The 22,732-nt window shown below is 39.7% G+C and overlaps 4 protein-coding genes across 19 annotated transcripts in view; 2 read left to right on the top strand and 2 right to left on the bottom strand.

Moving 5' to 3' along the window:
- jvl (javelin-like) overlaps positions 1 to 11,235 on the top strand; it is a 44,474-nt gene extending 33,239 nt beyond the window's left edge. For 6 of the 9 annotated variants that reach the window (XM_069052573.1, XM_069052572.1, XM_069052571.1 and 3 more), the window contains 4 exons: positions 635 to 1,762; positions 5,688 to 5,786; positions 5,843 to 6,466; positions 9,564 to 11,235. In XM_069052573.1, coding sequence (XP_068908674.1) covers positions 635 to 1,762; positions 5,688 to 5,786; positions 5,843 to 6,466; positions 9,564 to 9,872 — 2,160 coding nt within the window. In that variant the 3' untranslated portion in view covers positions 9,873 to 11,235. Of the gene's footprint in view, positions 1 to 634; positions 1,763 to 5,687; positions 5,787 to 5,842; positions 6,576 to 6,629; positions 7,029 to 9,563 lie in introns of those variants that run through there. The other 3 variants (XM_069052575.1, XM_069052577.1, XM_069052578.1) reach the window with 3 other exon arrangements.
- Positions 11,227 to 18,064, bottom strand: Pkd2 (Polycystic kidney disease 2). Of its 2 annotated transcripts, XM_069052580.1 has the most exons (15): positions 17,850 to 18,064; positions 13,925 to 14,090; positions 13,754 to 13,864; positions 13,562 to 13,701; positions 13,369 to 13,506; positions 13,191 to 13,315; positions 12,911 to 13,135; positions 12,625 to 12,853; positions 12,344 to 12,574; positions 12,204 to 12,293; positions 11,999 to 12,151; positions 11,743 to 11,948; positions 11,574 to 11,695; positions 11,461 to 11,515; positions 11,227 to 11,409 (listed from the first exon to the last, which is right to left on the bottom strand). In XM_069052580.1, the coding sequence occupies exons 2-15, from the start codon at positions 14,070 to 14,072 to the stop codon at positions 11,283 to 11,285; spliced, it is 2,100 nt and encodes a 699-aa protein (XP_068908681.1). In that variant the 5' UTR covers positions 14,073 to 14,090; positions 17,850 to 18,064; the 3' UTR covers positions 11,227 to 11,282. The 2 variants fall into 2 exon arrangements, with proteins under 2 accessions (XP_068908681.1, XP_068908680.1); XM_069052579.1 differs by lacking the exon at positions 17,850 to 18,064 and having other exon boundaries at positions 13,925 to 14,169.
- On the top strand, positions 14,379 to 17,696 carry Rassf (Ras association family member). The gene is made up of 6 exons (XM_069052581.1): positions 14,379 to 14,582; positions 14,810 to 15,078; positions 15,125 to 15,714; positions 16,429 to 16,967; positions 17,019 to 17,238; positions 17,291 to 17,696. The coding sequence occupies exons 1-6, from the start codon at positions 14,543 to 14,545 to the stop codon at positions 17,349 to 17,351; spliced, it is 1,719 nt and encodes a 572-aa protein (XP_068908682.1). The 5' UTR covers positions 14,379 to 14,542; the 3' UTR covers positions 17,352 to 17,696.
- A 1,182-nt stretch (positions 18,065 to 19,246) lies between the features above and the next one.
- The window catches only part of kst (spectrin beta chain, non-erythrocytic 5 kst), a 35,663-nt gene continuing 32,177 nt past the window's right edge, over positions 19,247 to 22,732 (bottom strand). For 6 of the 7 annotated variants that reach the window (XM_069052558.1, XM_069052559.1, XM_069052560.1 and 3 more), the window contains 8 exons: positions 22,477 to 22,707; positions 21,674 to 22,422; positions 21,147 to 21,618; positions 20,668 to 21,091; positions 20,237 to 20,616; positions 20,044 to 20,182; positions 19,713 to 19,805; positions 19,247 to 19,543 (listed from right to left, as the gene is read on the bottom strand). In XM_069052558.1, the coding sequence (XP_068908659.1) occupies positions 19,404 to 19,543; positions 19,713 to 19,805; positions 20,044 to 20,182; positions 20,237 to 20,616; positions 20,668 to 21,091; positions 21,147 to 21,618; positions 21,674 to 22,422; positions 22,477 to 22,707 (2,628 nt within the window). In that variant the 3' untranslated portion in view covers positions 19,247 to 19,403. The remainder of the gene's footprint in view (positions 19,544 to 19,712; positions 19,806 to 20,043; positions 20,183 to 20,236; positions 20,617 to 20,667; positions 21,092 to 21,146; positions 21,619 to 21,673; positions 22,423 to 22,476; positions 22,708 to 22,732) is intronic. The other variant, XM_069052557.1, reaches the window with a different exon arrangement.

Genomic DNA, 22,732 nt, shown 5'->3' with positions numbered 1-22,732 from the left:
ATTGACTTACCATATATGCACTTAACTACGATAATGATGTACATACAATATTCTACAACGTTAACGCAGCAGTTTTATAAGCTAAGAATGCTAAAGGATCACGACTAATAATTCGGAAACCAACGAACAACAGGATAATTTATTTTTCAATGGGTTAAAATTTTCTGTCGCTTCTGAAAGCTCTAATAAATCGAAACATGAATAACCGCAAAAACAGTCACAAAATCTTACTACATATGAATTAAAAAGCGCAAAAACACTTTAAATACGAAGAGCCACAAAAACGTGTAAGAATACTTTGTTCGTTACCTCCATAGAAAGTGAGTCTGTATCCATAATTATCAAAAAAATACCAGTGGGTGAAGGTTTCACTTTCGCTCACTGATTTTCATTCACGCATAATTGAAATTCGATTTTATGAAAAAGAATTTGGATATTGAAAATAATAACGAATATTAAAAAAAGGCACTTCAACCGTTTCTATAAAGATACACAAAGGATTTTCGACCGCTTGAAGATAAGAATAGTTATCATTTATTAAGTTTCATTGGAAGAAACCCCTTTTAAGAATTTTCTTTTTTATGCAGTTTTGCTTCTTGCCGAATATGTATTTGAATGAATGATATTTTTGCAGGGCGGCGAGGCGGTGGGCCCGGGTATGGACTGCCTTCAACTCCGCCAACCTCCCGGGCCGTTTCACTATCTCATCAGCGAGCAGGCCAAGTCGTTGGTGGCCCTGCAAGAACTGCAGCATGAGGTGGGCGCCCTCCTCGAGTTCCGCGATCTGGTCATCGAGACTTTCCCGAATCTCCGAACGAAACTGGCCTCCTCGACGCCCGCCACCATGACCTCCCATCACACGTCCAACATCCCGGTCTCCATCCGTCCGGGAGACTGGACGCCCGGAGTCAGAGTCCGGAAAAAACTTGGCAGCAAAGACGAGCCGAGGATCGGGAAGAAAAGCGGCGACATCGCCGTGCAAGATTCCGGATTCAGCACGGAGACCTCCAGCAAAGAAACTCACAGCGCCTCGTCGACGGCGCCTCCGCCATCTACGGCAGCAGGTAGTCGCAGCTCGTGCGGGTCCTTTAAGTTCGATGCTGAGAGTCAGTTTTCAGGAGCTGCGGACGAGACCGAAGACGAGCTGTGGAACCTCCTCGACGTGATCCACCGGAAGGGGACGCGGTTAAAAGACGAGGTGGAGGCGTTGCAAGGGGCTCTGAGAGAACAGGGTAACATGAGGGAGGAGAACGACTTTCAAAGAGTGTTGTTCACCGGGTCGGCGGACGACATCCGACAGCTGAGGCAAGAGCGGGATCTCCTCTTGGACCGGCTGGCCGAGATGGAAGCGGAGGTTTTAGCCGGACGAGTTCACACTTCCAGGCTGCAGGAAGACCTGGAGAACCTCCTCTCGGCCAAGCACGACCTGGAGGAACAGTTGAAAGCGGTGGTGTCGCAAAGGGGTGAAGTGAATTCGCGCATACACGATTTACATTTACAATTCGTGACTAAAAGTGGATCCAGTTCGCCGGACGGTGATAAGTCCAAGGTGCTGAGCGCTGGTGATAGTTTGGACAGGAGAGACTCGACGACTAGTCAAAGGACACCGAGAAAAAGTAGCAAAAGTGTTTTGGATTTAGTGCTAGGTGATAAAATACCCAAAGTTAAAGTGCCGGATTCTAAGAAGATCGCCGCCATCCTCAAAGAACAAGATCCGTTAGTTCTCCAGAAGCATCTCCTGACGTCCACCGTGCAGAACCAGGTTCGTTTGAGCACATTCACTCTCGCTACATTGTGATTCGATTAAATTGAATGTGGACACCATCGCCGAAACGTGACTGTCTAAACTTTATTCCAACTTATACGGTATCCGGGCTGCACGTGTGCGCTGAGGACATAATAATTGTAACTAAGGTGATTAACCACCACTCATTCGAGGACGTTGTCAGATTTAATTAGCTATTGTGTTTGCAACTGTCCAACTTTCATTTTGACTTCTCACCGCTCAGAAATAATAATAAGGAGCGTGATGCGTCACGTTATATTAGAAACTGGACGAATTTCGGTCCCTCGCCGAATTAAACGGTTCCAATAAGTTTGAATAGAGATAACCGCAAAAAAGAATGGTATCCTTGCATAACGCTGCGGTCAGTGTAATTGCAGGAGATGATGCATCACTTCAAGACGGTGGAATAAACTCGGGATCTATTTTTATTGTGCTGTTGATGGTGGTCGTGAGCGGCTAATGAACGCGAACGTGACGAACATTTAGCTGCATCGACGATGAATGTTCGACTGCCAACCATGCCGATTAATTTAATCCTGTTAGCGCATTAAAAATTTCATGGCGCCGATTAATATTGGTCGGCATGCCGGTTTTATAATGCCATTAGATTCTGATGAACGCACTACCATTTGCTTTTGCCATCAAAATTGACATTGTATTAACCCGGCCTTCGGAAGAAAAGAAATTATTTTTCGACAGCTCAAAAAATCATTCGAATGATACAATACTGACAGTATCAGATAATTAACTTCTTGTATCTGTCAGGGACTGCTAGGCGGTTGTAGTGAACTTGACGCTTTTCCATAAAAGAAAGTTTGTTGTACATGAATCGTTCCTGTTCAGTTCTTGATAAAGGAACACGGGTCAAGTTGGGAAAGTAATACAAAAGAGGTTTTTTTTTAATAGAGAAAATAAAAAAGTTGGCCGTTTTATGAATCAAATCTTCTTGTTGAGATATTGAAAATGTTGGAAAAAACTTTCGAAAAAGTTGATACTTTCGTTCAGTTTTCGTTTCAATATTATAACGATTTAATAATAGCAGTTATGTCAGATATACGTTAAAATCTATCCCCACAACTATGGTAAATTCATTTTTGTAATGACGAACTAGAGTTACTAAATTTAGTAACTTTTGTCTTGTGAACACACCTTTTTACCGCGAATTTGGGATTTTAAAAAGTTAGGTTATGGGTCACGTCATTTGCTTCTATTGGGTGATTCAAAATGATTGTGGATAAGTATGGCAACTATGTACGAAAATTTATGTGGCAACTGTGTGGATGGGGTAGAGTTGACATTTGTATGACATTTCGTGAGCATGCTTTTGATTTTTTTTTATACCATTGAACATTGATTTGACAATTTTCAAAATTGCGCGACTATGAATTGTCAAACTAATGTCAACTCTATTCTACCTACACAGTTGCCACATACATTTTCGTACATACTTGCCATACTTATCCACAATCATTTTGAATCACCCAATACAATTTTGTACTTTTTCATTACGTTTCAATTATCTCCATGAGTAATTTCTTTTTTGTTCGACACTGTCAGAATTTGAGAATTTTCTCCCCTGTGAACGGATTTTGATAAATGTCACAACTTGTCAAAACGAAACGTCAAGCTAATAAGATTTTAAGCGATTTGGAGCCTTTAAATTGTGTGTAAATTGGGCCTTTTTTGGCACTCGTGGGCCTTTAAAACGCTCGTTTCACTCGCGTTTAATAATGACCCACTTGTGAGAAAAAAGGCGCAATTTACACACGAACTCATTGAATAAACTACATACATACAGTTGGCTAAAAAAAAAAACGGGAAATGAAATTTGACCTAATGTGAATTGGAAATTTAATTTGTCAGTTTATGTCAATTTGTGTCTGGTTGACAGTAGTATTTGTATTTGCATAACTGACATTTCTGACACATAAGTGCAGTTTTTTAACCTAAATTCTAAAAGACCGTTTCAAACTATAAAAATTTAATAAAATTTGACAGAACTTTTTCTGACAGTTCCCGTTTTTTTTGAAGCCAACCGTACTATTATTTTGTTGAAAGCCTTTAAAATGTGCTGCTTCGTTTTGGAAATTCACTCATTATGGCAGCGACAATAATATAACAATTTAAATCTTTTCAACTGTCCAATTTTTTTTTATTTTGCAAAAAAAATCTAACAAAAAAAAGTTCCAGTTAGTTGGTCATTACAAAAATGAATTAACTGTTTTTTGGTTTTTTTTTTAAATTTATTCTTTGTTGTACTCTCATTTTACATGTTTTTGGAGCATACTTCTCCTATTGTTAAGGTAGCCATACACGAGCCGGTTTTCCGGTGTGTGGTGGCGTCCTTGAGACCGCGGTGGGTGGGAAAGACAAAAATCCCAAAAAAATCAATTCTTTTTCCGCCTTGAGCCCGGATTTTCCCAGTCTCTTGCTGCGTGTACGTGTTGTCAACTTATAACCGTATCTTCTTTAGCTTTACCAATGAAAGAAGATGTAAATATGTATCGTGGTCCATCCTCAAGTAATTGTGGAAATTTTTCGGAAAAACCTCCAGTTCAGTAATTAGATTCTTGTAGGAATACACGCTTCTCTTCAAAAGCCACTCTTTGCACGATACATCTCTTTGCGCTTTTTCTTGCGAAAGTAGTCCCATGCAATCACACAATCGACGCGACAGCCGTCATCATCCATTGATTTCATGATTAAAACAATTTGCAAAACCACGAGAACAACCAACAACCACCACCAGCCAATACAGAACTAGTGTATTGAACCTGGAGAAAATCGCCAAGGCCTTTTCCTTGACGAAAATTCTCTCTGTGTGTGGGCGAATGTTCGGCAGAGGAAATCCCGGAGAGTTTTTCCTTGAGGAACTCCCACTCGTGTATGGCTACCTTTACAAGCACTTGACATCGCCAAAAGATATTAAATTTTACGTTAAAACTTTATCACAATATGTGTTGTTATTTAACACTAAAGTTCAGAGGAGCTTTATCGTCCACCTGGTATATTTTACAATACTTAAAAAATTTTCACTTCTCCATTCTGCCACAATTTCTGCAATAAAAATAAATCTTCCGAATACATTATCCATCAAATCCGAATTTAGGTTAGCTATTTCAGTATTTTTGTCATCAACTATAAATAAATTATGCTAAGTGTTATTTATTTGTGGAACAGATTTTTATCAATTTTTGTGTAACTGTTTGTGAAACAAGTTTTAGGAGGCTGCGAGTTTTTAACAAATTACCATCAGCATAAACAGTGCTGTAGGAAGTAAATAAATCCAATTTTATAGTTAAATATTTATAAGCTGCAAAAAATTCATTTTTTCAGGTTCTTCCGTGGTTTTATAATTCCACATTATATTTGACACAATAGCTGTTTTTATTGTAGCCCACATAATTGAATATAGTCTGTTGTTGATCAGTTCATAATGCATGCATTGTGTCGACCCACGAGCATTAAAATTAGACTTTAGAATGTACGTTTACATAATAACAAGAATAATAATGGACATCTTGAAATGAGAGTACACATGTCCTGGTTAACAAAATGTGTATTGTACCCGACGGTATTGTTGTCAACTCTCGAATTAACTAAAAATCTAGACGAAATTTTCTGTCGCTTTAACCAGCAACAACATAATTTGTTTTCTTTTAATAATATCTCTATTCAAAATAAATTCATTTAGCACCTTGTTGATGTTTAACGATGACGCGCGCCCAAATCTAATTGTTATTGATTCACGTGTATTTGTTAATAAGCGGTGACCACACTTAACGTTTATCTGCACCACCAACAAAAGCTTTGAAAGAAGTATATTTGCGAATAGATTTGTTAAATGCTTTTTAATGAAGTGTAAGAGCCTAGAGTAAACTACTATCTGTTAATGTCTTAGGTGTTGTCGCAACAACTCGACACAGCAGCGAGGGTAGAAATCGGCCTCGCGGACAAGTTGGACAAGGCACGGGAAGAAAACGACGAGCTTCGATTCCAGGTACGTAATCTCCATTTAGTGTATCTTCCGTGTGGCAAAATATTGTTTTATCACAGCTGGAAGACAAGAACATCGAGTTAGAGGGGACCCGAGCGCGGGTTCGCATGTTGGAGCAGCTGCAGAAGTCCGTGACGAACACCTCGCCGGACGTGATACCCGACCACCCGCTTTCCCGCAGCGAAATAACCACGGCCAGCATGAAGGCGATGAGCCCTCTGCCTCTCAACCTCCAAATGGACCACTCGAGCAGCACCGAATCCGCTCACGACCAGGCCGAAAACAACCGCAAGAGCACGGACAGCGCCAAACGGCGTCCGAGCAAGATCCCGCTGAAGAGCTACACGGCCCCCAAACCTCCCGGAGGTAAACACAGTCCCGCACCAGGTGCACGTAGTCGTAGCGGCGAATCACCCGGTAGACCGCACTCTGCACAGTCTTGGAGGAACAGGAGCGAGGGCAACAGCTTGTCAGGCAGCAAAAGCAACTCGTCCCTGCCGAAGTCCAGGAACGGGTCGCTGGTTTCGGCCAAGGACTCGCTTTCCAGCAAGCTTAGAAGTAGCGACTCGCTTTCGAAACTGTCGCCGTCGAATAACAATAGCTTCGGCAGTAACAGGGGAACCCTGAGGAAGACGAACAACGCGGCTAAGTGGACCAATAGCTCCAAAGACGTTACCGATAAGGTACGACCAAAAAGCACTTCATTCTGGAATTTCTTCAAACTACACAACGGTCAGACGTAGGAGTGCCGCCATTATTATTTAGTTGCTCTCGGCCGTCTCGAGACGTGCAGTAAGTGACGCTTGTTTTTTTTTTATTTTTTTATTTGCTTCGCCCGCTTTTTAGCAATTGTAGTAGATCCATTGCGCACGTAAGTAGAGAGTAGAACCCTAATCCCGTGTCCCGTTTTTGAACGTGGCCAATGCACGTAAATGAAATTTGGAACTGTCACGAGGTTTTTTAGTCGAGCTCCTGGAGAGAGAACTCTTACATGTGCGGCAAAAAAACCGGTATATATTTTAGCTTAACGTCATTTAGTAGCCCAGAAAGGAAATCTGCAGCGAATATATTTTAATATTTTGACATCTATGACTCTACACGCCTCTGAACATGAATTGGTCGAGTGTTACTTAACACACTTTCGACGTACTACACCCAAAAGCAAAATGTCTTTTTTTTGGGACGAAAGTCATCTTCGAGTGGCGATTTCACGTTTACGTTGTAATAAAGATATATTTACAATTATTCAGTGTGTTTTATTGGGTGTCGAAGAGTGAACGCACTCTGATCAGCTGTCTAAATCTAACCTCACTTTTTGCGTGTTTTTAAAAATGCAGGTTGAAAAATCAGTCTTTTTTGAGACATTCAAAGAAATCGTTTTGTCTGGATGGTTGAGTGGAATAAATGAGCATCCAAAAATAGCAACGTTTTCTTTATTAACTTGAAAACGAAAAAAACAACTCAACATTTATGTAATGCATTTTCACCTTTTTTCTAGTGAACACACATATTTAATTCCGGCGATCTAATTTAATAAAAGATTCGATTTAGTATCTATGTTAATTTGTTCCATCTAATTGGTTTTAATTTAATAAATCCGGGCGTAAAATAAGACGTGGGATCAATTTCAAATGGTAGGTTATCTAACTCGGTATTATTTTGTTCAGTTTGAGCAACTCCAAATGTGCACAGAGTCGAAAATTACACCTTGCACAAAACATAATTCGGGGTGTGCAAGAAACGTTATTGGGACATCCTGTACCGTGCGCCACCTTTTATTTTATTCTGTTTAATCACTTTAATCCAATTTCCAATAGGATCTGCGGCTGAATAAATTTCCATTGTTACTATTGTTACCGTAGACCTTATAACTACTACATGTCCCACGATAACATCCGGTTATCTGTTCAGACAAACTCCCAATAATTTTGTGGAATCGACGTGCACAACAAATCATTTTCTGAATAAATGTAGAATGAAAAAAGAGCACGGTTTATAAAAATGGAGGTGATTTGCATATTACGTAATGTATGTTCCATTGTCATATCACTGGTCCGCCTTTGTTCAGAAAGTGTTGCAAATTAGAAATTCATTGAACTGAACGATAATAAATCGCTATTTTTAGACACCCAATTTTTTTTTAAATAATCTCAAAGTCCCGTTTGAAGTTTTCCGTCTTTTCGCACAGCATTTTTTTGTAAAAGCAACTTTCCCAATTAATACGAAGCGATGAGTTTTTTGTGTGTGTCTGAAAACAAAACGATTTTCTTGGCGTTGCGTCAGTGTCGCGGTCTGGTTACAGTGTGTTTCTAATTTTCTAGTTATTTACAAAACAGCCGTTGTTGCCTCTGCATTACGTGACCCTCGAGCAGAGACGGAGTGAAATTATATTTAGAAATCGCCGCCAGTTACATCCATACCTGGATTGCAATTTATACGTTAACGCCGATATTATTTCTATTTATATCTAGTCCTGCTACTCACACAAGTCACATCAAGTGATCTCGAACCAAGAATCCACCTTTTCGATCCAGTAACGACCGTCACATCTTCCTCGAAGGTTGATCTCGAAAACGATATCTCGTTTGAGACGAGATGACAAGGTGAAAGAGTTGATAAAGTGAGTCGTACGCGAACTTATTCGAGTAATTGTTTTGCGCGGTAGAGTTCTCAGATGAGTCCAAATTTCATTTACATGATGGCCTTGCGGCGCAAACTGCTTCACCGATAGATTGCCTGTTCGTTGTTGAGCTTCATTTAATTATCTTATGATTTTTTCGTCCAGGTACGTAGTAATAATTCCCCGCATGTGTGTTGCTTGCAGAACCCATGTAAATAGTTCCTGGTGATTAATTTCGACTAACTTACTACATGTACGGCGAGCTCGTTATTTCGTGCAGTTCAGTTTAATTTTGCAATTAACAGACGTGACTAATTCACAAGAATTTACATAGCTGTAGTCTTGACATGACAGATCGTAACTTTTACTTGTTGAAGGTAAATTGTCCACAGTTTATTTACATTTTCATCATCATCTTCATCACGTTTGAATTTTAATTTGCCGGAAAATGAGAAAATTGTTTGGAAAGTTGGTTAAGAAAATTGGCTACGTGAAATTTCGCTTTTAACTTTGTCATTTTCGTTGGACCGTCGTATTTTATGTATTTTCAACGAGCTAAACGGAAGCCGAGAACAAACGTACGCAGAGTAACTCGCCGGACAGGAAAATAATTTTCTATTTTTGGAAATCGTAAAGCGTTCTGGAAAATTTATTTAAAGAAAATGTTATTTCTGCTGATTTGATTTCTTTCGTGCAGGTGCAGCTAAAGTGTGGTAATCATTGCAACGTAATAACTATCGGTTAGTTTTGTTTTTCGAAAATCATGAGGAGCTTTCAGTAGTTAAAATTGTTGTTTGTATCTGTACCGGTAAGTACGTAAAGTGTTGACTAGATGTTGGCTGTTCGAAATATGTTCCAAGTAGTGTCCTTAACCTCAAGTAGATTGCTGTTAAACAGAGGAACGTATTGCTCCCGTCATAAACATAACCGAATCAGTTTCAAGTGAGTAGGTAGGTAGTGCTCAAAGTGTGAACGGCATCTCCAGCGAACTTTATCGCTTTATCGATACACCGAAGGCTGTTACCCTGCGTACTGACGATAAATACACAAAATAAAACACTCGTCCTGCATTTTTTCTAAAAAAAGACACCCATTTTTGCTTGCAAAAGATTCACGAAAAAATCCAGCTTTAGTCAACGGAGATTATATTCAAATTTCAGATAAGTTTAAATTCAGCAAAAGAAAAATCTCAATATCCATGGACTCTCTCTTCATATAACAGCGATTCGGGGTCTCCATATCCGGACTCGCTGGACAGATCTGTACAACCGACAACAATAGAAACCTCCAGTAGTCACCGTTTTCAAACCGCTAACACGTTTTTGTGGAATGTGGGCAGTACGCAAAGCGAATTTTACGATAGTATCGATTCCAACATTACTTCCAGTCTGTATCAACAAAACGGAGAGGATCTGGCAGAGTGCGACTCGTTGGAAAAGCAACTGTCGGATATCTCGGATCAAAAGTAATTTTTTATGTGTATTGTATACCTAAGAACAAAATGACAAGATACAATTTACTTTCGTTACGTTACATAGTTTTAAGTGCAAACAAAAGATTAGCGCAAATTTGCAGATAGTAATTAAACGTAGTGGGACAAGTACACTAAGCCACCAACGTCAATGTTTTCATTTAGGTACGAATGTTTTTATCTACATGCTTCGATACAAAACACACACACGAATGTGTGCAAAAAGGCTCGAGTGTTTAACTCTCGCCCAAATATGCTTGACGAATAACGACCGAATGTTTTGAAAATTTTTGTCGGTATTATTTTGTTCTTACGTATAAATGAGTTTTAGCATTCCATGAAGTTTAAATGACTCGGTAATCAAGTGCTTGATTCAAGGGTAAATTTGACTCCACAAATTTTTATTACTTGAAAGTCGGTGCTTGTGTAGATGCTTGCATTTATGTTACATTTTTAACTTACTTTCGTGTATCTCTATACTTACGTATAAAACGTTGAAAAGTATGCACTTAGATATTAACAACCCGCACGTCAGTTATTGTCACAATTACTACTAACTGACGGTCCGGCTGTATACTTTTATTGTATTGCATGATATTTTAGTATTTTAAAGATATTTCTTGTAAAATATACAATAAGCTACCTATTTAAATAATTATAATTTATCTTTTTTATTAGTATTTTTTTTTATTTTCTCTTGTTATATTTGCTGTGTAGGACTGTGATAGGTAATATACAGAAAGATTAGGAAAAAGTGGCAATTATACATAAATTAAGTTCCTTAATCTGTATTTTAAGATGTACCATCTTCTGAATATTTTTTAAATATCTCCACTGACATTTCCGGTTTTTTTTTTACAAAATAGAATATGTATTTATTGAAATTATTTATTAAGTTGCAACACAGTATTTTACGTATCGGTCGCATTTTTTGTAGAAGGTAATTTTAGTGGAGCATATTTTTTCCGCATTCAGAGAATATCATAAGATATTGTATACACAACGATCGTATATCAATGTTGTAAAACTGTTGAAATGTAAAGACTGTCTACTAACTCTATGATATTAACAGTCTAAAAGCCACATAATTTGTGATATATTAGAGTGCTCATTCACAAGCGTAGCTAATTCAATAATAAATAAATGGTCATTCACATGATTATTGTAAGAGCTATTAATGAATTTACCATTTATTGTGCGAGCAGATTTGTAAAATGAGAATTGTTCTATTTTCAAATTATTTTGTTATCGCATTATTTTATAATTGACTGATTTTATTCATTTTATGAATCTGTACCTAGTTGAAAAGTATTGTAAATAGTTTCTGTTTATATTCATATAAACCACATGAAGAATATAAATTGGTTTTATTCATAAACATCGTAAATCAACAATAAATAAACTAAAACTAACCTTGAGAAGCTGCTTTCGCTTTACGTACGTTATCGAGAGCTTCCAATTTTTTAATTAAATTATCTATTTTGGTCGCCAGCTGTTTAATAGTGTTCTCGATCTGGTCAAGTCTTTCTTGTTGACTGAAAAAAAGTATGAATGCATCTTTTTTATTGAAAACAATTTTTTCTTACGTTATAAAATCGCTCACGTGCACCAGAGTGGTATCTTCGTCCATTCTTTCCTTAGCTGCGAATCGTAATTATTTCAGTATTATTCTAATAATTAATTCTATCATTTGACATACCCATCGATTGTCCTTCTAATTCTTGCATAATTTTCTTAACGTCGTAATCACCGACTTCCGCCAGCGGATCGATGTTGTACCGTGCAAAAAACATTTCGATTTCTAAATCACTGAAGCCACACCTGAAAAACAAACCGTTGAGACATCGAACACACTCATTTTAATTTACTTTTTCAGGGCATCTCGAATTTGTTGAATCGTCGCGTTAAATTCGGCTTTTTGTTGTTGGAAGGTGGTAATATTGCAACCACACTTTTGCAACATCTTGTAGAACCCTTTCTTCAAGAACTCGGTCATCTGCATCTCGTCGGGAGCTATGGCGATTTCGGTTTTGACGTCGGCGTAAGTGTCGTTGATGATGGCCAAGAACATGTTCTACGGGATTTTTTAGTATGGCGTTTGATTTTGGGTACAGACGGTGTTACCAGCAGGACGAAGAAGACAAAGAAAATGTACGACAAGAAGTAAATCGGTGCCAAAACTCGGTTCGCTTTTTCGATCGCTTGGTAATCAAAATCTCCAAGAATTGTGCGGAGCAGGGTGAACATCGCCACTCCGAAGCTGCTGAAGTCTTCGACCTTTTAACGTTGACAACGATTAATTTGCGAAAATCTTTGTCTTTTTTTATACCTGGCTTCCAAAAAGTAGGTAGCCCAATTCGGCGAACGCGAAAAATATAATGAAGAACATAATAGAGAAACCGAGGATATCCAAAGCGCACTAAAAGAAGGAATCAGGTTTTGGTAGGGCGAAGAACTTTCAATAAATACCCTTTTCAGAGTATTGTTCAGTTGTCCCATCGTTTTGTTGAAATTGAGATATTTGAACAGCTTTATGTACGAGAAGAAGAGAAGGGAAGCTGCGAAGTTGTTGTATAAAATCTTCATTTCTCCAGGATACTCTAGGTTTCCGTATTTTTCGGGATTGTCTCGTATCTTCTCGATTGCATCATCCACACTTGGGAAAAGTATGACGGAAGTCATGAGGTTAGCGGTGGCCATCTGACATGTGTAAATAAAGATTCAAATACATTTGTCTTTTGATTACTTACGCATACGATAGTGACGTCGATGTAAGTCCAAAACTGCAGAAAAAAGCGTAGTTTGAAATACATGATTTCTCTGATCTCCTCCACAAGGAAGTAAGTAGCGAGGAGATATACTAAACATTCAAAACCAAAAGTGATGTAGTCCCAAGTGACTATGTAATACACCAAGTGTACTGCTTGGAAAGAATGCGACGGAATTATCCCACCAGTGGGTGGAAATTCCAAGATCAATCTAGCCGTAAAAAGTAGATAAAAATATGAAGCAGACTAAACCTTCGGTCTATCTCACTTGCATATGCAGAACAAATTTAGATTTGCGTTGTAGATGGAGAAATCAACAAATATGGCTCTCGTACCGCGAGTTATCCACAAGCCCTCTTTCAGCTTTGCGATTAATTCGGCGCTTCTTTCTCTATTGGTTGACAAATCTTGATAAAAGCCGCCCCCTTCATAAGTAGAGATTTTGCCAGCGAAAGGTATGCTTGCAGTTTGCTCGTCGGTGCTATAAACCCACCTAAAGAAACGTTATTAATTGTGCAAACCTTCACAACTATTAGTTAGTTAGATACGCCGTTCCCTCGCCGTCTCCGAACGGTTCCGTGTCTTCGTCAGCTTTCCTGTACAAGTCGTAACAACTCAAAAACAGCCGGCGAAAGTACGCGTGTATAATGCACGAGTCATTTTTTACTTTGACCTGTGCAAAATGCTACTTTATGTGGGATAATCGATAGGGAAATTAGACCTGACTTGTCTAATTCGTGGCACTCCTAACAGTTTATTCTCGAACAAGATTTTTTTGTCGTCTTCGGGGGCCGGTGCGACCGGGTCATATGGGTTGTAGTAATGCTCCCAATAAAAACTATCCAACATGAGTGATTCTGCATACTGGAAAATGTAATTTTAGGGGTGGTTTTTCCGCGCGAGAGGTGCAAGCTTGTACATGCCAGAAGTCTGTAGCGGATCTGATGTCGTTAAAATTAATTCCTACGTCGTTGGCTGTTGTAAATTCTTTGTCCAAAAACTGACCCTTCAAGGCTTGGGTGATGTAAAACATCGAGGACGTTCTTCGGCCGATGGTACCTGTACATTCGCATCGTTAGAACCGGAAAATTTGTGATTGTATCGATATTACAAATTGTTACTGCAATTACGAAAACTATATAAAGAAGGGCCTCCTTGAAGGTGGTAAAGAGAACGTCGTGTCGCGTAAATTCTTCCGCCATGGCTCTTGTTAGCCATCGTACTACGAAAAATGCCTTCAGGTTACTCTAATAATACGAAAGCTGTAACATCGTGTCGATACCTTTTTTCGGTTTCGCCTCGTCTTCGTCGATTTTTTCTTTTCTCCTTTCAATTGGTTCCGGCTTCGCTTTCGCGTCTTTCTTTTCAGGTGGGGTAGGGTGTTCCGGGTTAGGTTTCCCAGATTCAGGTGTTTCCGTTTTGTTCAACATGTTTTTCCGATCTGAATTCTTGAAAAGAAAGACGTTTTTTAGAATAAAATACAAAGTTGTTTATTCATCGAAAAACATGATTCCAAAGCCTCCTAATGTTTTTTTTTTGTGGAAGAAATATGGACCTGTATAAAATAGGTGATAAAACTGAAAAATTGGTAGATGTTAAAAATATTTCCAAATTTGTATTTGTTGCGACTGTTGTGGGTTAAAAAGAATTCAATCAGATCAAAACAGTTTTTAAAAATTTAAAGAAATATAATTTGTGTTTGTCGGATATGCAACCAACAATACGCCTGTGCGCTGTCGCTGTCATGGTGCATTGCTCTTGATGTGGGTTCGACAATGAAATCATCTGATGTTGATGGTGTTTCAAAGGCCATGTAGTGTAAATGTGATACAAATGTTTCGTTTTTATCGTTGTTTTCAGTTGTCTTTTGTGGTTGTTGGTTTCATTTTAAAATAGTATAATGTGGAAATGTCATAAGTGCGGAAAACCCGTGTATTTTGGTAAGTGTGTAAACATTTCACTGAAGAATAATTGCCCAAATGGAGCCCTTTCAACACTGTTTATTTCTGTATCGCATCCCAGACAAATAATTTGTGTTACTGAACGTATTACAATAACACGATTCAGTTAGGTTTGACGTTTTGTCACACCTCCACATGCAAGATTGTCAAGTAGACTAAGTAGAGTCCCAGTCAAGGTTAAATTTCCTTAAAAATCTCCGTTTCAGCGGAGAGAAAGCAATCTCTGGGATATAATTGGCATCCAGAATGTCTGCGGTGTGAGGAATGCGGCAAGCGACTGAACCCTGGGCAGCACGCCGAACACAAAGGAGTACCCTACTGTCATGTGCCTTGTTATGGGGCCTTATTTGGCCCACAGTTGTTCGGTCACGGGACCAGAGTGGAGTCTCACAAGAGTTTCGGCCTGCAAAAAGACACCCTTAAAGTCGGCAACGGACCGTCGCTACTCCGCTCCCAACTGGACTCAAAACTCAAGGTGACAACCCCAAAATCTCGGTACCGTTCTGACAACTCCCTTCCAGGTCTACAATCAATTCTTCGAAGGGAAAAGCGGCGAGGTCCGCAGTCGCGAAGTTAACGGCCGTTTGATCTTGGAAGGTTCTTTGAGAATTTACTGGGGGGTGCAGGGAGTCATCCACCTGAAGGAAAACGACGATCAGCGGACGGTGGTCACGGTGAGGAAGAGGAATTCGTATCGGTTGTCGGCGAGCACGGATAACGACTCAGACGACGACGTACAAAGCATTTCGCGTGATACCAGTTACAATGATATTTCCACTTGTTCAGATATCACTACTAGTTTAGAAATTAGCGAATTAAGTAAGTCAGATACTGGAATCGAGAGCGGTCTCGATTCTACCGACGTGAGTACCGCCGAAAACAGTCCCAATACGCCCCCTTTAGAGATGTTGCCTAAAAGCGTAACGTTACCCTCTAAATTGGACGTAAAAAATCTAGAATGGGACGAATTGGACGAGTTGTTGCAAGTTGAAAGAAAATTTGATGAGTCTGAAAAATTATATCAAACTATGCCGGTACCACTGCCATCACAGTCCAGTACGGAAACCAGTTCTTCCACACAAAGCAATGACAGCAGTACAAAAACAGAAAGGTGAGTATTCTAAGACAAAATGAACTGTTGGCGAATTGTCTGTGTAGTAAAATAACTACTTTACGTAAAATAACTACATAACGATATCATAAAAATGTGTTTTTCTATTTTGCGTTCGTAACAAAGTTCTTACGATACGATTCTGACAGCGTCGGCCAATCCGCGCGAATATCCCAAACTCGACAAGTGTTTCAATTGTTTTTTGCCATTGCCAACCATCATAAAATTCCCCATAATTCTTACTTTCGATTTAAAAACGGCTCAAAGCTGCAAAGTAGAAAACATAGTATAAGAAACTCGTTTCATAAGGCGTTTATGCCTTATGAAACTCGTTTTTTCATATAATGTTTGTTAACTCATTTGTTTGAACAGTGAAGTAATGTTGTAATGTTGATAAAAACCCATACGCCACTCACTTTGTACCGACAGGAGAGTGGAAAAGATAATAAAGTTTTATAACAGAGTGGTACCAATTTGACTGTTGTAAAGCGTTGCATCAATAAAAGCATGACGTACTGCTTTGGCGGTTGCCTAGTACTCCAGTCTTGTGAAGTTGAGCGTGCAGCTTCAAGTACTTTACCATATAAGCATATTCGTTCGTGATATCCCTTACATGGAAAGCTTGAGTAATCTTTTTATTACCCGCGTGTTCGAGATCAGCTGGCCTTTAGTAAATAAAATAAAACGGAATGAGACTAGGGCGCCCTTTTACAGCTGTCCCGACGACAGGAGCGAGAAAACCGTCGACAGCGAGACGGTGCAGAACCCTTTGGAAAACGGCACCACGGACCAGCTCTCGCCCCTCAAAATGTCAATTAGCAAAGATGACACCTGGTTGGAGAACAGCAATCACCTGAACAGATCCATGTCCGGTCCGGATTGTTTGGGGAGGCTGCGGGATCCGCAGTCGCCAGAGTTCGACAGATCGTCAATTACGAGTACAGACATATCAACGATGTCCGAAGCTTTGGGCGACGTCGTCATTCGAAGACCTGCAAAGACAGGTTCCACCGCAATAAGACGGAGACCCGGCAAGAGACTGTCGCGAAGCAAAGTGAAGAGGAGGTGTTCGATAAACGGCCATTTCTACGACAGAGAGACGAGTTTTTTCACGCCGCCACACGGAAGCCAGACGAGCGTGTGGGTGACATCGCTAGTCAATACTCAAGAAGTAATAAATCTTATGCTCGATAAGTACAAGGTGGATAGTGACGGAAGCAATTTTGCTTTGTTTGTTGTTCGAGATAACGGCGGTATTTGTACGATGGATCTTATCGTTCCTTATGTTTATAGCCTTTTTGCAGAACAACGAAGACTGAAGGAAGAGGAATATCCTTTGTTAACGCGAGTTTTGTTGGGGCCTCATGAAGACGTCGCCAAATTATTCCTGATGGATAGTCATAATACTCCAGAAGTTAGTAGTGAAGTAGCACAATTTTTAAATCTCTCTTTAGCTGAATGTCGTGCTATTTTAAACCAGTATTACTCCCAGGAAGAGAAAGAAGTTGCGAGATTAAAAGAAAAGTAACGTGGAGGTATTTGTGCATTGTTTCTTTATTTAATATTCCCTTTACAGATATCAAGAAACGAGGAGGAGAATGCTGTATAGGATGGATGAGATGAAATCTAGTTTATAATTTCCAAATTTTTTATTCTCACTTGAAAGCTCTCGGTTTTCAGTGTAATTTCTCATACACAACTTAATTTCTATTTATTAAGTCCAGATATTTTTATGCATACTTATTGTGTGTTTTTGTAACTATTTGTTATACTTTTTCATTTTTTTAAGCGCCTATTGCTTTTTAGACTTTTCAAGTTGTATTTACTACACGTTAATTTTAGTGTCCTGCAATTCTTAATCAAACTAAAGTGTTGAAAGAACGAGCCTATCTGTCTTAAATAGTTGCATATTTATGTATCACTAAATCTATAAAGATAACTTGTTATCTAAAGACTGTAATAAAATAAAAATCTTCAGCAAACATTGTAAAGTTCTTATCTTTTAACTACCGTACCGGAGAAAGTGATATTTTTATTTATTTAATTACGAAATGTAGATTTAAAAGAGTACTCGTTTAAATCAACATTTCATAATTAAATAAATAAATAAAAATGTTTTAATGAACAGCACTGACCTGACCGAGCAGGGATATTTCTTTTATTGGCAGCACTTGACCAGAGAGATGCACGCACGAGTTGTCATTGTGTAATTTTGACGTTTTCGAGAATATCGTTCGTTGCGTAATCAATAGTCAAATCTCCAGCAAATAACATTCAAATTGATAATAATGCAGGCCCCTCGACTTGTACGTAGTGTGATTGCACGAAACAGTAAGTTCAATTTTTTTCAAGGACAAGCGTTTCATTGAACGCGTTTGAATGATGTAATCGCAGTTAAATAATTTTTAATTCGTAATTATAGTTGTACGAAGAAACTACACAGAAACCCATCAAGTAACCACACTTAACGACCTACCGAGTCCTCAAGGAAACTGGAAGACCCACAATGATGCAAGGCAACGTAGATACAATGCACAGTTAGCAATTGGAGCTGGAGTGCTTGTGGGCACTGTTTTAGTTGGAAAGGCCGGTGGATTATTAGAATTCCACAATGATATGCCTGTGCCTATAGATATTCCCTCATATAAGTAAAGATCTAATTGTAATTAATAGTGAATCTCATCGTAGCTCTTAATAAAATGTTGTAATTACATCACTTCACATTTTCTTGCTCCCAAATTATAAACACTTGGATCAGTTGAATCATAGTAGCATAACAACCTGGTGTTATGAAGGCACATAACGGCTGTTTTTTTTTAATTTGGCATCGAAGATTCGATTGTGAACGTACAACTCTGATTAGCTGTTTAAGTCTAACCTCACTTTTTGCGTGCTTTGAATATGCACTTTGAAAAATCAGTGTTTTTTTAAGACGAGTGTTCATCAGCTGTTTAAAACTAAATCAAAACTCACTTTTTGGGTTGATTGCGTTTTTAATCTACAGTTCGAAAAATCAGTGTTTTTAAGACGAGTGGTTCATTCACAATCGACTCTTCAAAGCCAAATTTGAAAAAACGCCTTTATTTATGTTCCGTGAGGGACAACATGTAAGCAAATGATGATAAAACTAACGTCACTTGTTGATTTAACAAACGTAGTGTAAAAAATGGTGGTGTTAAACTAAAATGAGAGTAAAAACAAAGAAATGTTTATATAATTAATTAGAATTAAGATTTATTTGCATGTGATGCAATGCGTTTTTTGAAATACGTATAAAATTTGAAAACTTAATAGATTTGCATCAGGATCATATGAAAGGCTCTGGATCTTTTTTCTTGGGGTTTAATAATTAAAAACGTGAACGTAAAACGGCAGATTTATGCCATTTTCCCTTATTCCCAAGTTTTTCAACATTACGTCCATCGTTTGTATTTTTTTTAACAAAAACCTTACCTTGTCTTTTTTCTTCTTAATTCTCTGTCGTATTTTGCAAAAAATTCGATTGCGATGGGAAAGAAGAAAAAATAAGCGATATAACTTACAAATATATTTTGAAGTAATAAAATTTTATAATGGTTTTGTAATAACTTCACAATAATTAATATGAATATATGTACAAAAAGAAAAACAAATTGAAATATAATACTAAGAAGGTACTTAAACTACATATGTATGCAACTATGTAAATTTTACATTTGGGATGTGTTTCGTTTTTTTTTGAAAATTCTTTCGAACAGACGTGACTTTGGTGCATCGGTAGCTTGCATGCTAGCTGGACGTGGGGCAGGATGTTGCCAATCTGGTCTTCCCGAAACGCCGCTTCCGCCATCTTCAAACAAATCGTCATTAAATATCGCACAAACCTGAACAAAATGCGTACGCCACAACCGACAAAGAAAAACCAGACAAAAAAGATTAGAACGAATAGGAGAAAAGAGTTAGAAAAAGTTAATTGAAGTCAGTGCCAGTTAGTAAACTTGTGGTGCATGCTGACTAACCATAGATAGATCCACTGTTTTCAAGGCTATACTGACGATGGCCGGCGTAATTATTCGGCGGTTCGCTCGTCGGTAAAGGTGGTGGACTTTCCCCTAAATTAGTAGAGTAGGATTTAACATTAAACGAGATTCTTACAACCGAAGTTAATTTCGTCAAGGTAAGATTAATGACTATTAATAATCCCATTTAGTCTTCCAAGTGACTGTTATTTTGTACTGTTGATGATGAAGTTCTGTTAAAATTTAACAGACATGACACATGACCGTTATGAATCGTTACATTACATTAAAACATCACATTTTATCTCGACATAAACCAAAAAATACTTGCCCATGGTGTGGCGAGAAGATGACAAACTGGACAGACTGCCGTTCTGCGGTTGGAGATCCTGCCGCAAAACCACCTGTTCCCCAACATCCGGACTAGAAGTCCTGCTACTCTGTGAACTCATTTCCAATTCGTTTTGGTCCTGCGAACAAACGTTTCAACACGAACTCGACATCACTCCCAAACCTCGTCAAACCTTGGGAATATCTAAATGTAGCAGCTGCTGACTCGGAGGTAATTTCGCCCTGAAGTTAATTTTCTGCATCCAATCGTCCATTTCTCCGTCGGAAGCGCAAGCGAACAGAAACTCCGACCCGTCAGAAAGGACGAGCCGGAACGTGTGTTTTTTCTTTTGGTAGTCATCAGCCACCGAGCACATGGCATTATGAATGTTGATAGGCGAACCGCTGGCCTTGCTAGTCGCGAAATCATCTTTGTTCTTGAAGAAACACAACAACTGTCCGCACAAAACCGTGTACGAGTTCTTCCACGTCCTGTTGGTCGCGCGTTTGGCGCCGGCTTGCTGGAGATGCTTCCGATCCAAAAACGACTGCGCGTCGGCTGGAGGTACCGCATCTGAAACGCGATTTTTAAAAATACAAACGAGATCGTCGCGAAACGACGTACCGTTGCCCTTCGACCTGAACGAGCCTCGCCTTCTCGTCGTGAACGTGGGGGTACGTTTCGGCTTGTTCGACGCGACGTTGGTGCTGACCTTCATGCTCGACGACCGCTGCACCGAACTGTCCGAACCTCTTCTCAATCCGATTCTCTCTCTTTCGTAAGTCTGCACAACCGAATTTGTTTTTCTGACGGTAGGAATCGGTCGTCTCTCTTCTTCCTCCGCTTCTACTTCCTGCGGTTTGGCAGTACCGTTCATTCGCTCTTCCGGCAGTTCAAGATACTGCGGCCTCTCTTGTCGCCGCTTGTCGTTAATTTTTTGTATTTCCAATTTTTTGCGTTGGTCGAGTCGCTCCTGTTCCAGTCTTGATTTCTCCCTTTCTCTCGCCAAGACTTCTTGCTCAAGCTGGAGTTGGAACGCATCTTCGATCTACAAAACACATATTACATCCAAACACTCGATCGATATCTGCGAAACTACTCACCAAAGTTCTCCTCTGTAAACCTTGGAACTTCTCTTCCTGTGCTTTCACGGTCTCTTCGAAATCGAGATGTTTACGTATTAGGTCTTCGACGTGCAGGATACTGTCACCGACAGTGCCATCTTTCAAGGTACTCTCTCTGACTGCCAACCAGTTTTCCAGAGTGTTCGCTTCGCGTTTGAACAACTGGACGTCCAAGTTGTGGTCGTACAGTACCTTGCGTTTATCCCAAATGTTGTACAGCAAATCCAGTCTCTGTTTTAAAATCTTTATTTTGTCTTGGATGTCGATGGAGAACAAGTGGCCTTCGTCTATAAACTTCTTGCCCGAGTCGTAGAACTGTTTGAACATGTTGTCTTTGGCACCGATCTCGACTTGGTGCTCCTTGTGTCTTTCTATGAGGAGTTCGGCTTCGTTGCAGTCACTCGGCAAATCAGGAGCTGTGATTTTAGCCAACATCTCGTTGATCCAGGCCCTGAAACATTTCGCATCGTTCAAATTGGATCATCAAAACACAAAATCAATCTTACAGCAAGTCCTGGTACTGGTCGAAATACGCTTGAAGTTGTTCGGCTTGCTGAAGATGGTCCTTTCGTTCTTCCGCATCGGTTTGCAAAGCTCCCCACGCGTTCAGCATGTCTTCGCACTTGACGTCGATGTGTTCTTTAGTATCTGGAAATTCGTTGATCAACTTCTCGCCCTCTTGTTCGACGTGCTCCACTTTGTCTCTGATCGCTCTCATTTCGTTCTCGAGCGCTTGGTGTTTCCTGAGAAGATCCTGGATGCTCTCTAGATCCTGACCGATCGTGTCGTACGTCAAATCTGCTTGTTTTTCTTGTATCCACGATATGATCTCCTCGGCGGTGCGATCGAACACGTGCACCTGTTTAGCTCCGGCCAGCGCATCCTTTCGTGCGTGTGCGAGTTCAAGAAGGTCGTCCCATTGATTCCGCACTTCGGTTACTTTCATTTGGACCTCGGGGCTGTGACCGCTCTTGCCGTCAATCAGCAAGTTTCCGTTCTGGATGCACGATTGTATTCTGGGCTCGCTGTTCATCAAGCTCGCGTGGAAAGTGTCGAAAGCTTGGATGAGGAGTTCCACGTGTTCGACGTCGTTCCCGTACTCTTCCGAATCGGTCTTGGTGATCTGGTCTTTCATCCATTCTTGCACGTCCACGCATTCGCGGAAGAACGCGAAGTACTGGAGGGCTTCGGAGAGGCGGACTTCCCTTTCCGAAACGAGTTTACGTAGTTCTTTGAATTGGTCGTCGAGCAAATTCTAAACAGGCAAAACCTCATTTGGTACCGTCACCGATCAGTACTGACCACTCACCTTTTTTGCTTCAATGTTGGCAGCATCGTAGTGTTGACGTTCGATTAGTTCGTTCGCGGTCTGAGCCAGTTTACTGATTGTCATTTCGAACGCTTTCACTTCCAGAGTGACAGCTTCCAATTTACGCTTCAGCGACTCGGCTGAATCCTCATCCTTTCCGACTTCTTTGGTCGCCAACAAGGGCCGTTTCTCGCGCATCCAGGCTTCAGCTTCGGCCGCTTCTTCGTAGTACTAAAAACAAAAACATCTTTAACTG

The sequence above is a fragment of the Tenebrio molitor genome, chromosome 7, assembly GCF_963966145.1.
Source record: "Tenebrio molitor chromosome 7, icTenMoli1.1, whole genome shotgun sequence".
Lineage (NCBI taxonomy): Eukaryota > Metazoa > Arthropoda > Insecta > Coleoptera > Tenebrionidae > Tenebrio > Tenebrio molitor.
Note: the sequence above shows the minus strand (reverse complement) of the source record. Positions and strands in the feature narration are given on the sequence as shown.

Coding starts and splice junctions, on each gene's coding strand:
- Pkd2 (XM_069052580.1), bottom strand. CDS start 14,072: ATGTTGAACAAAACGGAAACACCTGAATCTGGGAAACCTAACCCGGAA. Junction 13,702..13,753: donor CGTAATTGCAGTAACAATTT/GTAATATCGATA, acceptor GCGAATGTACAG/GTACCATCGGCCGAAGAACG. Junction 12,575..12,624: donor TCGACGTCACTATCGTATGC/GTAAGTAATCAA, acceptor TACACATGTCAG/ATGGCCACCGCTAACCTCAT.
- Rassf (XM_069052581.1), top strand. CDS start 14,543: ATGTGGAAATGTCATAAGTGCGGAAAACCCGTGTATTTTG. Junction 15,079..15,124: donor AACTGGACTCAAAACTCAAG/GTGACAACCCCA, acceptor ACTCCCTTCCAG/GTCTACAATCAATTCTTCGA. Junction 15,715..16,428: donor AGCAGTACAAAAACAGAAAG/GTGAGTATTCTA, acceptor GCCCTTTTACAG/CTGTCCCGACGACAGGAGCG.